This window comes from Gallus gallus, chromosome 6 (assembly GCF_016699485.2).
Source record: "Gallus gallus isolate bGalGal1 chromosome 6, bGalGal1.mat.broiler.GRCg7b, whole genome shotgun sequence".
In the NCBI taxonomy this organism is placed as follows: domain Eukaryota; kingdom Metazoa; phylum Chordata; class Aves; order Galliformes; family Phasianidae; genus Gallus; species Gallus gallus.
Genome location: NC_052537.1, coordinates 11,559,269 through 11,575,409, shown reverse-complemented (window position 1 = coordinate 11,575,409; position 16,141 = coordinate 11,559,269). Strand labels below are relative to the sequence as shown.

At 45.9% G+C, this 16,141-nt stretch overlaps 2 protein-coding genes across 3 annotated transcripts; one reads left to right on the top strand and one right to left on the bottom strand.

Moving 5' to 3' along the window:
* Nucleotides 1-82: 82 nt before the first annotated feature.
* On the top strand, nt 83-1,409 carry LOC121111220. The gene is made up of 2 exons (XM_040702955.1): nt 83-113; nt 189-1,409. Exons 1-2 carry the CDS (start codon nt 83-85, stop codon nt 827-829), a joined length of 672 nt encoding a protein of 223 aa, XP_040558889.1. The 3' UTR covers nt 830-1,409.
* Nucleotides 177-16,094, bottom strand: KIF1BP (KIF1 binding protein). Of its 2 annotated transcripts, XM_040702389.2 has the most exons (11): nt 15,719-16,094; nt 13,742-13,840; nt 11,905-11,984; nt 11,625-11,808; nt 10,930-11,014; nt 9,388-9,497; nt 6,588-8,729; nt 5,939-6,063; nt 1,866-5,287; nt 528-675; nt 177-439 (listed from the first exon to the last, which is right to left on the bottom strand). In XM_040702389.2, exons 1-7 carry the CDS (start codon nt 16,064-16,066, stop codon nt 7,851-7,853), a joined length of 1,785 nt encoding a protein of 594 aa, XP_040558323.1. In that variant the 5' UTR covers nt 16,067-16,094; the 3' UTR covers nt 177-439; nt 528-675; nt 1,866-5,287; nt 5,939-6,063; nt 6,588-7,850. The 2 variants fall into 2 exon arrangements, with proteins under 2 accessions (XP_040558323.1, NP_001007945.1); NM_001007944.2 differs by lacking the exons at nt 177-439; nt 528-675; nt 1,866-5,287; nt 5,939-6,063 and having other exon boundaries at nt 7,310-8,729.
* Nucleotides 16,095-16,141: the final 47 nt, after the last annotated feature.

The following is a 16,141-nucleotide window of genomic DNA, read 5'->3' as shown; positions in this document are numbered from 1 at the left end:
GGAGGGGCGGTGGCGGCGCGTGCGCGGCGGAGGGGCGGGAACGGGGAGTGTGGTGACGGGGCGGGGCTGCGCCGCGTCGGTGATGCGGCGCGGCGCTCGTCGCCCCCGAAGGCGTACTTTGTAGCGAAACGACGGAGGGTTGGGTTCGAATAAAAACGCCCGTGCACGAAAGCCAGGAGGGTCGTAAGGCAGCGGTTTTATTGAGCCGGGGACGGGTTGGGGACGGTCCGTCACGGCGCCGAGGCGCTACGGCAGCAGGGCCTCCTCCTGCAGCCGCTGCCCCAGCTCCGCCGGCAGCTCCGGGCGGCGGGCGGCCCCGACAACGGGAAAGACCTCAGCTCCGGAGCCTGAGGCCATCTCCAGCGCCGCGTCCCAGCCCGAGCCCGACTGCTCCTCGGAGAGCGGGAAGGCGTCGCCCAGCTCCTGGTACGTCTTCATCCTGAAACACCAGAGCCGTCACAAACACCGCTTCCCTTTCACTGCCCGGTACCCCGTCCCCGAGCCCACCCGAGGGCCCTCGCACTTACAGGGCAGGGTTGGCCAGGGGCGGCAGGATCCTGTTGGCCGCTCCGTCGGGCAGCTGGAACCACGGCCCCGTCTCCTCCACGCAGTTGGGGCTCCAGGCGTCGGGCCGGCACCGCACCCGCTTGTACCGCGCCCTCTGCGCGGGGGCACCTGGTGGGAGCAGCCCGCGTCAGTCCGCAGCGCCCGGCGGCCCGCAGCCCAGCGAAGCTCCCCGAGCCCCCTGCCTCAGCTCGGAGCCGACAGACGAGCCTCCAGCGTTACCCAAAGGACCGAAGCAACGATCCTTCCTTTTGGTCTCATTTAATTAACTTGTTCTCAACCCCCCCGGCACGTTGTCCTCCTTTTGGCCCTTTATCTAATTGTTCTCGTTTTCTTGGGAATATCTGCCTGTAATTATGGCTCTCTATTGCCTTGTGTATTGCTGTCATGTGCTAGGTGACTTTCCGCATCTTCCTACACTCTGCCAGAGACAAAAAAATAACCTCTCAGAGAGGATTTTCTCCTGCTTTCACAGTATATTCCCTTTTTAATTTACATCTCTTAACACCTTATTAGGAAGGTTGTTGTTTTTGTAATAACAGCGGCAACAGAAGAAACTGCTGTGACGTATGTACATAAGCATTACACAGAACTGAGGCTACAAACAAGCTCTCAAAGACCATCCTCAGGATAGACACAGCAGTAGGTGCCTAATGGAAGCCTCTCACTGTGGTAGCCTTGGTTTGGCAGAGAATTATCCTACATATGCATGCTAAGTGCCTCTCTCTTGCAAGGAATGACTCCACAGGGCACTTGTCGTCGTGAATCAACATTTCCTTTTCGTTGTTTTAGTGCTGCGTGTTGCAATGCTTTCTGTACCAAATAAACCGTACAGTTTCCTCACATTTATACCCAATTTCCTTTCCTCCCCCCCAAAGCAGACCAGAGAGCAGAGTAGTTATGACATGGGGACTGCAACAGGCTTAATCTGTAACTGCGTAACGGAACAGCAGGGCATAATCAGACCCCAAAGAAAGGGCTGGATAGATATATACATTGGCATATACATTTGGGATGTGTGTACATAGAGTAGCTTACTTGATAAAGTCTTTTTCTCATACGGGCCGGGTGAGCGATACAGAAACGTTCCACTTGCAAAAGACATCTTATCTTCCCACTCCCCCTCCAGAAAACAGAACTCTAGCGAAGCAGGCTTCCTAAGCAGACCTCCTAAGCAGACCTCATTCCTCCCAGAAGGTCAATTTGCAATGTTCTCCCTTACATTTGGAGGCTGCGTACTCAGCCCACAGTGCCTAGTGCAGAAAGAGTATTGCAGAGAGAGAGCAACCGCTCGGCGTTACCTTGCACTGTGCATCCCACAAAGAGGATTACACAAACAGCCAGGAAAATCCTCCTGCTACATCTGACCGGGAGCTGCATGTTGGCCGGCGCTCCTCCGCTCCTTGCCAGCCTCCACCACGGCCTCGCGCTTCAGAAACGAGGCAGTGCAAGGAAACTGACTTTTAGACAAGGTTTCCAAAACCTCAAACCCAACCCATAACCTGCGTCACCATTTCCTGATTGACTGAAGTGAGACATCTGCGGAAAAGCCCAGCGCTCCAGCTCCCCAGTCTCCCACCCAGCACCGAAATCTCCACTCTGGTGCTGGCTGCGGGGATAGGCAAACCCAAGGCGAACCCTCCAGGTGCACATCTCTGCCTGCTGCTCTTTCCTCCACACTGTGTTTTTTTGCGGGGGCAGTTTTTTCACTGGGATTCAACCATCCGGGCTCGAGTTTAGCCAAGAATAAGCTAGGCACAAGACGGCTACGGCAGCAGTAGGGTTTTCTTATTCATCCCACTTCCAGCAGGTTAACCGAGGAGCGATGCGGGGCCCGGCCCCGCGGTACCACGGCCAGCAGTGTCAGCCGGGTGGTGGAGCAGTTTTTCATGGCGGAAAGGCTACCGAGATCCTGGCGGTGCTTCTGGTGAGCAGTGACTTTCCCTGCACCCACCTCGTGCTCCCCGTGGATCCACAGTGAGACAAGGGGCTGAGCATCCTCACCATTTATTAGGTGTTTTTGTGTTTTTTTTCTCAGCAGGAAAGAACAGGAGACTCCAAACACCACGTGGAGATCAACTTGCATGCAGCAGTTGTTAGTAGTGACTTCTCTGCTTTGTATTTTTAGCGTCAACTCTCTTTTTTCCTCTCTTTTTTTTTAGTGAGGCTGTGCTCAGCAGCAAACAGTGCTGCGGGTGCGGAAGTGGTCCCTGCTGTCACACCTCTGCCTTTCCGTGGTCACAGTCCCCGTGTGGGCTGAGGAACAGCACACAGGTTGCACTGTATCAGAACAATAACTTTGAAACACATCATTGTAAGGCTATCGGTGTTGAAGAGCGCGTTTCTTGCCACTGCTGTGCTGAAGCACTGCTGCTGCTTTCCCATCCTGTGTAAAGCAGATTAAGAGCTTTGCATTTTTCTAAGGCATTAATATGGGGGCAGGGAGAAGGAGGGGGCTGCTGCAGCTCCAACCTCTCGCACAGACACCTGGGATCCTCCTGAGAGGACCGAAATGCCTGGAAGCAGTCCCTAAGCAGAGAACAAACATCTCAAGTGATGAAGCGTTCCTTGGTTATACCTCTCGGGGCTGTTTTCATCTCCCAGTTTGTTTCAGGAGTGCAATTTAGTAACATTACCATGCTAGGACCGTGTCATGCTCGGCATGGGGATATCCATCCTGCCACTGACAATAGGGAATTTCACTCAGGAAAATTCCCTCTCAGCAGCCCTGTGATGCCCAGGTGCAGGGGCAAGGCATCACCCATCCAGACGGGGTCTCAATAAAGAAGTTCCTCTTTCATAACTGCTCAGAAATCAGATAGACCGCAGCTGTTGTCAGGTCCCTGTTCCCATGAGCCAGGCTGTTATCTACACACAGATATCAGTGTGCTCTTGTGGGTCCCTGCTCTGGGCATGGGCTGCTACAGACAGGCTGTGCCTGTGCTGCTCAGCACTAAGGGGCTAAGAGGAGATGAATGGCCCCAGAAGGGAAAAGAAAGGTCATGCAGTGAGCAAGGATTGAGGGGAAAGCAAATACAGATTACGTATGAGGAAAAAGTTTTACAGTAAGGGCGGTGAGGCACTGCTACAGATTGCTCAGACATGTAATGGGTGCCCCATCCCTGGAAACACCCAAGGTCAGGCTGGACAGAGCTCTGAGTTCCTGATGGAGCTGTAGGACTCCCTGTTCATTGCAGGACAGTTGGAGCAGATGGCCTTTAAGAGTCCCCTTCCAACTGAAACCATTCTATGAATGGCAGCAGAGTGGAACATATGGAATGTGCGCTTTTGCACATCTTATTCTTTGGTAAGGCAGGAGAGGTTTCTTCCCATTGCCAGGGTGGGATCTGGGACAAATAACAAAGAGCTGGTGAGTCCAGGAGGTAGATTTGGGTCACTGTGGGGATTTCTGAGTCCAGCCTGGATCTGGGATGGATCCTCAGCCCAGCACCTGAGATGCTGAGCACACGGCCCATGCAACACATGGCATCTCTGCCTCTCGTGCTGTGCCTCTGGCCTCTGAGGGCAGTATCAGGACCTGGCCCGTGAAGATAAGATTCAGAACTCACAAGAAATCATTACAGCTCACGTGCACTGTGTAGAAATCTAACATTTGCTGCCATCTAGATCGCACAGAGGAACAGTTCTCTGTTTTTTCCCATGATAGAGGACAGAGATCATTGCTCAAAAGCCACAACTGCATCAGCACTGAGCACAGCTGATGACCCACAGGAAGCCGCCAACGACTTCTTTCCACCGGCAATTCTTACCACCATCAAAAGCACTGACTGAGGGATGGACCCAACCTTGGGTCCTGAGAACACACCTGGGAACTGCTGGTTCTTCTTCCCTATCCCAGTCAGTCCACTTACAGGAAATCATTTCACTGTTCCTTCTTTTCACCCCATATATTTCCGCTGTGGATCTTCAGGCTCTCCAATGCAAGCACTCATAGTCCTCTCCCTCCATCACACTCTCACAGAGTCACTCATCCAATTCCTCTTTGTTTAGAGGCAAATTATATTAACAGCTCTAACAGGTAAACACTTGCATCATTGCTCAACGTCTCTTTTACAGCAACAAGAACACAGAGAATATCTTGTGCATACCAGATGCCAAAAACTTGAGCATTACACATTGAAGCACTGCTACGAAGCACCTGAACAATTACTGCTGCTCCAAACTCATGCACTGCATTGCTATCAGTCACTTCTCTATACAAATGCTCAACACCACTGACATGTTGGAGAAAAAAAAAACACTCTGTATGGTATTCCTTCTCTGTACTGTCTCCAGTGCATCACTCCCATCTTTGGCTGTAAAGACACCATCAGAAGGTTTTGGAAAAGGGCAGGCAGGCAAATGGTTCTCACTAGGAAAACACTGCGTGCCCACAGGCCTGGCTGGGATGAGGAAGAGGTGTGCAGCATCAGCCAAACTGCAAAATGTGAAAGTGCCAGCAAGCACTTTGCAACAGTTACTAGCAAGTGCATAACACACTTTTTATAAGGAATTTAAAAATCTGCATTAGTCATTCCTGACAAGCTCTGAAGTAAGCTAAAATGTTGCAATTTAAGAGGAATAAGTTGACAAATGCTTCCAGCCACAATTTTATGCACTTGATTTCAACATAGCAGTCCTCTAATTGCAAGGCTCCACGGGACTCGGCCTCAGGGATGGCAGCATTGGTAGATGGTGCTTCACAGGACTGCTTCAGGGCATTCTAAATGAAAAGTTCCATGGAAAACACCAAAGTATCAGTGATTACCTCAATCATTCAAAATAAACTCAAAAAGTAAAATCCAGCTTCACCGAGTGCTGAGCAAAAGGAAAACCCCAAGCAAAACTGAAACACTTAAAGGCATGAGTTAAGCAGATCAGGTCGATATCTCACTGATGCTGAGCTTTATCAGGCTCCTGCACTGCTTCCGAGCACGGAGTTGCAGCAGCAATCATACCCAGTGCCAGCACTGCACCGGTACATCGAGGCATCTCTGCTCTGCAGATAGAGAAGGCAGCCATCTGCATTGCCAAGACGTAAGCCTGTGCCCTGGGCAATGCAGCAGACCCTTTTTCCTGATGCAAAGTGAGGGGTCATTTCTCGCTTCCCACAGGTATTTCAGGTTTAAGAGGGGAGAATGGTGAAGGAGAGGGCCTTCTGCTCCTCCCCTCAAGGGAAAAAAGAGGAGGAGCTTCCACCCACGGGGGGCTTGCAGGGAGAGCCAGAACAAGGCACCGGGTGTCTCATTATTCTCTTGGTCCTGAAACATTTAATCTGCCTGGGTCAACCCAAATTATACTACATAACACATTCGGAACAAGAGTTGAGAGCATTTCAGTTACAACAAAGCTGTTTTTAACCAGAGCACATTACCTCTAGTGAGTGTTACGCATTGTTTGAAGAGGACGCCGAAGTTGCAGCCTCCATGTTTTGGAGATCTTATGCTTGATACGCGTTCAGCACAAACGTGGGTGTCTTAAAAACCTCACTGCTTTATGCTGGGTAAAGAAGAGATAGTACTAAAACAACAGCAAAGAATTTTCAGTGGCACGATTTTTTTTCTGAGGTACAAAAAGGAATAAGAAGTGCAGGTTAAATGGAGTTCACAGGAATCTAATCTTCAATTAATCTTTGAAATAAACGCCTGACCTCACACATGCTTCACACAGTTAAAACTCAGCATTCCTGAAGGGAGCTTTGTTGCCTAATCCAACCAGCCTCTTCTCGTCCCACCTCCCTCCTTTTTTTTTGTTTTTTTTTTTTAACCTAAGTACAAGATCTCAGTTCATTTTATCAACTCATGTCACAAGCAGGAATTACTCAAAAGGTTTCCATGAAAAACACATGCCTTAAAAGTACCAATGCAATAATGTGTTGCAGTGAGCATCTGCCATGATACAGTCTCAGCAATAAACTGCTTTCAGCCAGCAGTAGTCTTCAACATTTGCTATAGTACATGAAGAACTGACATTGTTGGTTTCTGTATGTCTATATATATTTAATACATTTGAAATTTACTTACGTTGTACTGCAGTTTTTAAGAAACTGTGGGCTGTCCTACTACCAGGCTAAGGGAAAAACTGAATTAAAGCACTGAGAACGGAAACTCTTAAAGGCTGATTAGACACTTAGTTAGGAAAATGAACAATGCACACACATTCACACACACTCTCCCTTATTCTGTATGCATGCAAATAGGTGCTCTAGTTCTGAGTTTTGCCATCTCTCATTTCCAGGACCCATTCGTTGGCCTGTTTGTGGTTAGCAGTCAGCCAGCCAGTTCTATGCAGTATTCTGCAAACTAGACATTCTGACCGCATGTACAAGATGTACTTTCTTGCTTGCATACGCTCCACCTTCACCCCTCCTCCTTTTTCTTCTTGTTTTTTTTTTTGTTTTGTTTTGTTTTTTCCTTCCCCCCCCCTCTCCCCGCATAAGAAACCAGTTCTTTCACTTGAAACTCCAACCAACACGAGGAGGCACTAATGGCTTCTCAGGCCTTTAAGTGTTATTTAGCATCTGCTGGAGCACTATATCATAGTACCTCTACCCCATCAGTTCACTATAGAAGTATTAAGAGCAGGGTTTGCCCTCCCACCTCCATCCACAAAGCTGGTTGCTTTCTTGCTCAGCATTCTGGCACTTCAGATGCTCATAAACACTTCCATCACTACGTATTTTGGCAGAAGCTGTACTATATATCTTAGTAACACAAAAGGAAACAGAATTCTAAGGACTCTGAAAAACATTTAGCCAAGCTACACATTTATTGAGCCTCTATCAGTTACATTTTAATTAACACAGAAAAAAAACCATCAGGCATCACAAAATAAATATTGAAAATAAAATTCCCTTTGTGTGCATAGGGTTTTCTGGGGACAAAGGTTAGAAGAGATAAAATGTTTTCTAGGTGGAAGAACATGCCTCAAGTTTCTTAGAAAAATTTTCCCAGAGCAATAGAGTCTCAGAAGAAACCATTTTTGTACAGCACTACACTTAGATCCCAAGTCAAAGGAAAAAACTAAAGGGAGAAAGGGTTTGTATTTATATACAGGACAAGCAATACAAAGCATCAGCTGGACGTTCACTTAACATTTAAGGTTTACACCATTAGTGTGGGTGAGCTACTGAGTTGGAGAGCTCTTTTTTTTTTTCCAGAAGGTTGTATTACTGCAGGTTCTAGTTGGACGGCCAAACTGTAGCCACTTAAGTTCTACTAATCAGCACAGAAGCTGATTTTGACAGGTATCATTGTAATAGCATACATTTCCTTCAAGGCAAACATTTATATGAATGGACACAGTTTTGCTCTTAGCCTCTCCATTCTTGTTGGAAGAAGACCCACCATCTCCTTACTGAGTTCTAGCTCAGTTTCAACAGCACGGACAGCATCTGGGTGCTTCTCACAATAGTCTACCAGAAACGTGTAATATTCTAACGACGTCTGCATATTTTCCAGCTGCTTTTTGCTATCTGAAGTAATAAGTTTACCATACAGTCGTGCAATATGAAATTTAGCCACCATTGCAGGGCGAAGAACGTCTTCCTCGAGCTCCTCAGGAAACACCTTATCTGGGTTCCTCAATGAATCTAAGAAGAGTTCGTAATATTTGATGGCTAACTGGGCCAGAGAGTTAATTTTTTTTATTGTGTGCGAGTCTAACTCTTCTAACCTGTTACCAATAGCTACCTTCAAATCCATCATCTCATAATAGGTATCTGCTAGTTCAAACTGAAGCTGCCTACTAATCAACAGGTAGTACTGTGGGTTCAAGTCTGCATATATAGGCTCCAACATGTCTATCCTACGCTTGTGCATTTTGCAACGTCTCTCATAGTCTTCTTCAAAGAAAGCAAGTACTTTAAACAAAGCACTGTGATCCTGAACAATTTCAATGTGGTCAGTAACATAACCATCAACCTGAAAAAACTCCTTTGCCTCCTGAACATAGTTCTGACCCACTAGGAAGATTTCTCTGGCTTCCTGAAAATCTAGAGGATATACGCTGCTCACTTTTTCTTCCATGGCTAACACAGAGTCACATATATCACTCGTCCCAAAAAGCACAGCCTTCTTCCTGCCATTCTCTTTTTCATCCTCCTCTTTCTTCCTTTGGGCTTTAAGTTCCAATTGCCTGTCTGGATCCAGCTCTCCTATGTTATCCTGTAAAGATAAAGCATACTAATTAAAAACACGTGTGCCTTGCAAAGACAAGCTCGCACTGCATCATTTTACTTCTGAGTTATCTTTCAAACACAAAGTAATTAGCAACCAAACAAGACACATTAGTTATTTAACCTTATATTCACTAAAAACCATATTGCTAACATCTACGTTCTATAAAAAAAAAACATTAACAATGCTAAAACAATTTAAATCTCCCCACTCTGTACAACAACACAACCAAACCATGAAAGCTCCTGTTTCAGTACAGCATTTCAGTGAATGCCCTGTTTTAAGCATTCAGCATGAAAATACAAGCATACAGAAATGCAAGATGATGCTTACTGCTTGTTAACTAAGAAGTCAACCTGCCAAAAATCAAGGCACAAGAAAACTCAACAAAGACGAGGGGAATTTGTGAAGCTGCTGTACAAGCAGCACACTGATCATGCTACAGAGCTGATCTCCCATTCGTGCTTATTTCTAAGTACTGCAATAAAATCTAGGCATAACATGAAGTACCTGCTAGATTTCCAGCATCGCTTGAATTATTCATTGGACAATTGTTCATCATTTGCTACCAACTACAAATCAATTCCTGCTACAAGCATCAAAATAGACTTTTTAAACAACAACAAAAGAAGAGATTTTCAGTTACCTCAAGTAATTTCCGAGCACTCTGCAGAAGATTCAAGCAATACTTAATCCAGCACCTTGCAATTTCAGCTTTTCTCTGTCTAAGGTCCTGCTGGTCTTGCTCTGTTTCATCTAGTTAATGGACATGAGCACATAGCCTTCAGTAAAGCTTAAGTGTTCCAGTAATAAACTCAGATGTTATGCAAAGAACACATTATTTACATTTAATTGTTTTTTTCTTTGTTGTTAGACAAAAATATGCTCTCTGTGTTGGGGTATATAACAATTCTGTAAACTGTCATTCTGGTAGAAACCCATGTAGATTAACATGGATGTGTCACACACGAACTCTTCAAAAAGGAATGCACATTTAGAAAGCTTTTCATTCTGAAGACATCCCACTGGAAAAGATTTTCATGTCTCTCTGTAGCAGGAGAAAAAAAACAATAGGTTGCTTTCCAAGATTCATCTGCCTGCTCAGTAATTGCTTCTGTCAATGACAGGCTCCAGACTCAATATCAAAGAAGGGAACAAAATAAAGGGAAAATGCCTTTGGTACCAACGTAGTATCTTTTAGCTCTACAACTCCTGTATTTTTCTCCCCACGATCTCTCCAGTGCTATAAATAGTCTTGAGATATCATTTTCAAAACACAGATGGATTTCAAAGTGAGCTAACTTCCCATTCTCTGGGCAGGGGTTACTGAGTTTGCTGAACAACGAGGGGATGCGAGCACTCCTTGTCACCAAATTAAAAGTCAGACTCAGATCCACTACGTTCGTTATTTTACATCAAAAAGAACCAGGTTGTTCTTATAAGGAAGTAATTGTTGCTAATTCAAAAAAGGCACCTTCACTAAACATTTGTGCACATGTTTATATACTGATTAACAAGACAGAAGGAAAGTGCTTGAGAGCGGCCAACGTTAACTGTGTGTTAGCCCTTCTGTGAGCTAATGCTTTCTGCACAGTGACCTTCAGGTCCACAGCCCCGCTCTCTGTTCTGGGAAAAGTGAATATCAGAGAAACATTCACTCCACCAAACAGATTTAAATATCACTATTGAGTGTAGGAGGAAGCTGAGATAAATGTTGGTTGATTTGCCCAGAAGTCACACAAGAAATTTATGAAGTACAACCAGGACTCTTCACTGTCACTTTCAGTCTCACACCTGAATTCTACAGCATAACTGCACGTGTGCTCCTGTGTTCTGTTCCTACTGAACACATAACTTCCATTTTTGGTTTATGAATCATATTAAACAACTGTGCAGGCAGATAGCTACATAAGTCTGTAAACACTCACTCAGATCTGAATGTTTCATAAAATATGTTGTCTAAAAGCAGCCTACAGCTGCTAACTCAGCTCTGATAGCCTTGTAATAATGGAATACGTATATAATGTAATAATAATAAATACAAATCAATTTATTGTAAACAGAAAAAGATTGTTGAAAATTAACACGTGGATAAGTTTAGTACATACACATAGACTTCATTTTAACATAGATAGTAACGATGCACAATTCACCTTGTTTATCACTGAATACTTCTATACGAACTTACTGTCTTCAGTAGATGGCACCTGTCCAGCCTGGCTGAAGATAACACTGGCTGCTGCTAAACAGTGTCGGGACTCCATAAAGCATTGCTGAGACACAGAAACAACAGTTTATCATCAATGGAAGGATCAGAAAGACTGCTCTCAGCTAAACCCCTCACCTCAGGCAGTAAGAGACAAGGGCACAAGGCAAACTACAGAACTGAGAGGCCCAGCAGCCCGCTCCCCAGGACACTGGAAGAAAATACGTTTTTTTCCCACACCTACTACTGAATACAGTATTTTTAGCTACGCATTTTTTCGCTACCACAGCCACAAGAACAATTGTGAACATTACTGCTCTGATCTATGTTACCATCACTTCCTTCTGCCTTCTGATAGTATTAAACAGAATCAGCTGGACAAACAACTCAACATTACAAGTCATATTTAGATCTCTTTACTCATACTTGCCTTGTTTAATGATTACGGTTGTCAGTGCATCAAGAAACATGGAAATTATGAATTGCTGTTGAAATTAGCACTAACTGGCCCAGGTGTGGACTTAAGTATAGGGAAAAAGTATCTGAGTAGTCTGGGACATAACCCCTAAAAAACACCTGAAGCATTTCCCGGCTCAGTGGATTATTTAGAACCAATAAAGAAGTGTGGAGGCAAACAATTTCTTATATATACAGCAGAAAAGCATGAGGTGTATTACCTTAGAGAGATAGTACTGTGACAACGTAGCAGCATTGAGTGCCCATTCCACCGGGTAGTAGCCGCAGTACTCAAGCTGTCGTTTAAGAGTAGTATGGCAATACTGAGCAGCCTTCTCAATCATCTCCAGGTGCTGGTAGACTTGTGCCAGATAATACAGCGTATGTGTATAGGCTTTTTCAAACCTGGAAAAACAAACTCTTTAGACTTCTTAATTCTTTAGTCCCTAAAAACACCCTCCTAAATAAAAATAAAAATCTAGGTTGCTGTTACTCACCCACCTTTTTGATCTTTCTTGGTCTGTGAGCTTTTCTTCCTCTGCCATGAAATGTTCACTGGGATCCAGGGGAGGATTTCCATCCTGCATGAGTACACGGTATGTTCAGGAAGCTACATTTCTCTTACTTTGTGACATAGCACTCCCTCTTCTGGCTGCAGACTATTTACCCATTTTCCATTTCTAAACTGAACAGAACTTTACATAATGCATCTACTGCTATCTGACTGTCACACTTCTGGAGCAATTCTACAAACCTCACAAAATGTAGGGAAAGGCAGCCATGATTTCACATGGAAATACAAGGTGTTTGGCTTTTAATAACTTGTTTGCATAGTTTAAAACAACACATGCCATCTGCCTCAGAAATACTCACTCTTGTATTCCACGGGACTATAATTGGGGGTCTTTAGATTGTACAGCAACAAACTGGCTTTACACAATGCTTTTTAAAGCATCAATTTACTACTGAGCGTGTCTGCAAGCATGAAACGTTCACCTGCCCAGCAGCACTAATCTGTAACGAGAAAACATTCTGCAGGAAGTGCTGCAAGGAACGTGACGTCAGGAGTGCTCAGCTGTAGAGACTGCTTGTGCTGCCTTGACGTGACTCCGACTCCCTTTATTGACAAGCTGGTGAGACTATTTACTCAACTGTATGAGTAAGACAGCAGGCAATGTCTTTGGAGGATGAAGCTGCTAAATCTTGATCTACATGACCCAAGTGCAAGTTGAATTAAGTGTTTTTTTGTTATTTAAACCAAAAGCTCTGTCTGAATCCTTACGTAGCTATATCTTGTGATATGTACAAGATGGTTTATTCATACAAGAACAGAAAGATATTGTTGTACACGTTGGAATTAACAAAAGAAAGCTAACAATATCATGTTTGGCTGGGTATGAATATCAAAGATGAACATAGGAATTGATTACACTGAGGGTGTGTGGAGAGATGCAGAATCTCTAGTTAGACCAATTGACCCAGAAGGCAGAAAACAGAAGATTTTTAGCATGAGCATTTTTTTTTTAATACCTTATATCTGCTACCTACTCCATAACCATAGACTAGCACAGCTACAAAGGCAGCACTATGGCAGGGAGTAACCAATAAGGAATAACCCGTGCTAAAAATTTCCGTGACCGTAACCTGTGCTGTAAGCCGTATTCCCATAAAACCATAATTTCATGAAACTACCTCCTGTTTAACCTGAAACACAGAACGCTGCTCCTTTAAGGCCACGAATATTTTCAGCTCACTCAACAACTGCCCTGTCCCTGAAGCAAGTCTGTGTTGGAAAGGCTTTGCAAAGAGCGTAACAATAGCACAAGGGAGCCTTTGTTGATACACAGCAGAATTCACAACTCAGAACATCATTTAACATGCAAAAGGGGTTCAGCTGTTCAGAAGACTGTTCTCTTTGAAACAAGCTGAACTACTTGCCTCTGTGCAGCATGATATCATGTTCAGTCAGAGCAAACCATGCAGATATTACAGCTTGTTTTCCTTTTCCAACTGAAAGCAATTGCTTGACTTTTTATAGCATTCCCAAGACAAAAGTAGGACGATCTTAATCAGAAGCCAAATTCAGCGCTGGAGTAACAATTCAAAGACCTTGTAACAAGGATCACTATTTTCTGAGACAAACTATTTTCCCAGATCCATGTTGAAATTATCAAGTGACCCTCCTATGCCAGCAAACAAGCCATACTGCTTTTCAGAAGCGTCACCACATCACGAAGCTCAGAAACTCAAGTTCTTTTGTATGTTTTCTTCTACAATTATCAGAACTGTAAGTGGTGCATGACAGTAAGACCCGCTGCCAGATTAATAAGTGCCGTACCTCTTTCATGTACTGATTATACAAGGCTTCTGCAGATTCCAAGTAAGTCTGTGCAGTTTTAATTTCATCCCTTTCGGACCACAGGATACCTAGATTGTTCTGAAGTGAAAAGGAAAAACGATTATTTTCCAATCAATTCCACTTACACTAAACACCTTCTCCAAGGAATTTATCAGTCTTCATCCCTAGGAATATCAAAGCAAAGCGCATGGTAATGTCTCACTGCATCCACTTCTTACAAAAAACAACCCTAATTTTATTATTAAGATGAAGGTGTTACTTACAAATCCATGTTTAATGGGCTAATTTAATTCCTAGCATATGTTATCACAAAATCTAACAGGACTGAGAATAAAAAACCTTCAGAAAGCTCTGACACGTAGCTGTATGCCAGCCTTGTAGCCCTTTCCATTCCTTCTATTTTATTATGTTTTAAGAGAAAGCTCTGTGTGTCATGACTGCTATGAACAAAAACAGCTTGCCCGCAGCTGTGCAATGGAATTGGCCAAATTTAATTAGACAGAAATCAGCACATGCATCCTTATGTAGAAAGACAGAAATGAGGAGGAGGGCTAGAAAAACAGGCCCAGCAGGAAAGGGAACGCTCCTCCCTGCCAAACAGGCATCAGTGAGGTGACAAAGTACTTTACAGCACCAGAGATGTGTTCCTGTAAAAGTACAGCGATTGCTGACTACCACAGCCTTAATACTCAGTGTTGTGTTTTGGTTTTTTGTTTGTTTTTTTTATTTAAATACTCAAGTGTTATTTCCAGCACATCAGCAAAAATGCTGGGAAGAAATTCTTTCCTTGGAGTGGCAGTGAGGCGCTGGCTGGCACTGCTGCCCAAAGCTGTGGGTGCCCCATCCCTGGAGGTGCCCAGTGACACGGATGGGCAGCCTGAGCTGCTGGGGGGGCAACCAGCCCACAGTAGGGGCTGGGATTCCATGGGTTTTAAGGTCCCTTCCAACCCAACCCATTCTATGAAGAAGTTTTTAAAAAGCACTGGAATCCCTGGCCCTCAGCCACAAAGGCAGCAATGCCCCAACAGCACACTGTGAGCACCCCGTGCAAACACTGAGAAGATGCTCCTTGGTTTTGCCCGGCTTCTCAGGCAACCTCAGATCGCACCGCAGGTAAGAGACTGACAGCGGGGTACCCAAACCATCCCTCCGAAGGACAAGGAGCAGATGTAACCTCGTGAATCCCAGATAACTAATTTAACCATTGGGTCATTAGGGTTGGAAAAACCCTCTCAGCTCACCCAGCCCACCCCCACCTGCCCACATCCCTGTGCTGTATCCCCACGGCTTTGCAACACCTCCATGCACGGTGATTCCCACACCTCCCCAGGCAGCCTGTGCCACTGCATCACTGCTCTTCTGGAGATTTTTTTCCTAATACCCAACCTGAACCATCCCTGGTGCAAACTGAGGCAATTACCCCTCATCTTATTGCTGTTACCTGCTCCGAGGGCAGCCTCTGCCTCACTACAGCCTCTCCTCAAGTAGAGCAAGAGAAGCCACTGCCTGACCCACGCTTCACAGTAGCACACAGTCGCTCTGCAGCTTTATGCTATGTGGCACTGAAGTACTCCAGAGCCCTTCCTAAATCACAGCAGCCATTTCTGACAGAGATACAGAGACAACTGCTCTACTTCATTGAAAGTGCATGCGTGAGCATATAAATGCACAGCAGCTGCCGTGAGGGACAGATTACCACATGAACATTCAGAGAAGGATGTGATCACGTTCTTCAGTGTTTTCTTCTTACACGTAAGACTAAAAACAAAAGCATCCCCCAAGTCACTTGGGCAGCAAGTAAAAGCGAAGGGCCCGCAATAAGGTCGCAAACCAGTCCACTACTGCCGTGCTGCCTCCCAGGCCTTACCACCGCCAGCCCCACAGCCCCGAGGAGCGGGCCGTTCCTCAGCCCGGAGGCGTCACCCCGCAACTCGAAGCGGCGCAGCCCCCGCCCACCTGGGCCTGGATGTAGAGGGAGACGCAGTCCCGGGACAGGCGGTGCGGCTCGAGCAGCTGCGTGCAGCGCTGCAGGTGCTCCTCGCCGGCCGACAGCTCCTCGGTGTCGGTGTGGTTGACGCCCAGCTCGTACTCCAGCACGGCCCGCCGCACGGCCAGCAGCCGCGCCTCGCCGCAATCCTCGGCGGCACTCAGCTGCTGCTTCACCTCCTGCAGCAACGCGCGGGCGCTGTACTTGGAACGGTAGGGCTCCGTCTCCGGGTCCTTGCGCGACTCCACGGCCGACAGCGTCCTGGCGCTGCGGAACTTCTCGCACGCCGCGGCCCACCCGCCACCCGCCGCCGCCATCTTGTCGCCGCCGCCGCTCGTCCGCCCCGCGTCACGTGCGCTCCTCCAGCCAATCACCGCCTCGCAGCGCGAAGG

Excerpts from the sequence above, each read along its gene's own strand:
- LOC121111220 (XM_040702955.1), top strand. The coding sequence starts at position 83 with ATGCGGCGCGGCGCTCGTCGCCCCCGAAGGC. Across the intron at positions 114-188 it reads CGCTCGTCGCCCCCGAAGGC|GCAGCGGTTTTATTGAGCCG; the intron begins GTACTTTGTAGC and ends GAGGGTCGTAAG.
- KIF1BP (XM_040702389.2), bottom strand. The coding sequence starts at position 16,066 with ATGGCGGCGGCGGGTGGCGGGTGGGCCGCGGCGTGCGAGAAGTTCCGC. Across the intron at positions 11,809-11,904 it reads GACCAAGAAAGATCAAAAAG|GTTTGAAAAAGCCTATACAC; the intron begins GTGGGTGAGTAA and ends TTGTTTTTCCAG. Across the intron at positions 11,015-11,624 it reads CACAGTACTATCTCTCTAAG|CAATGCTTTATGGAGTCCCG; the intron begins GTAATACACCTC and ends TCTGTGTCTCAG.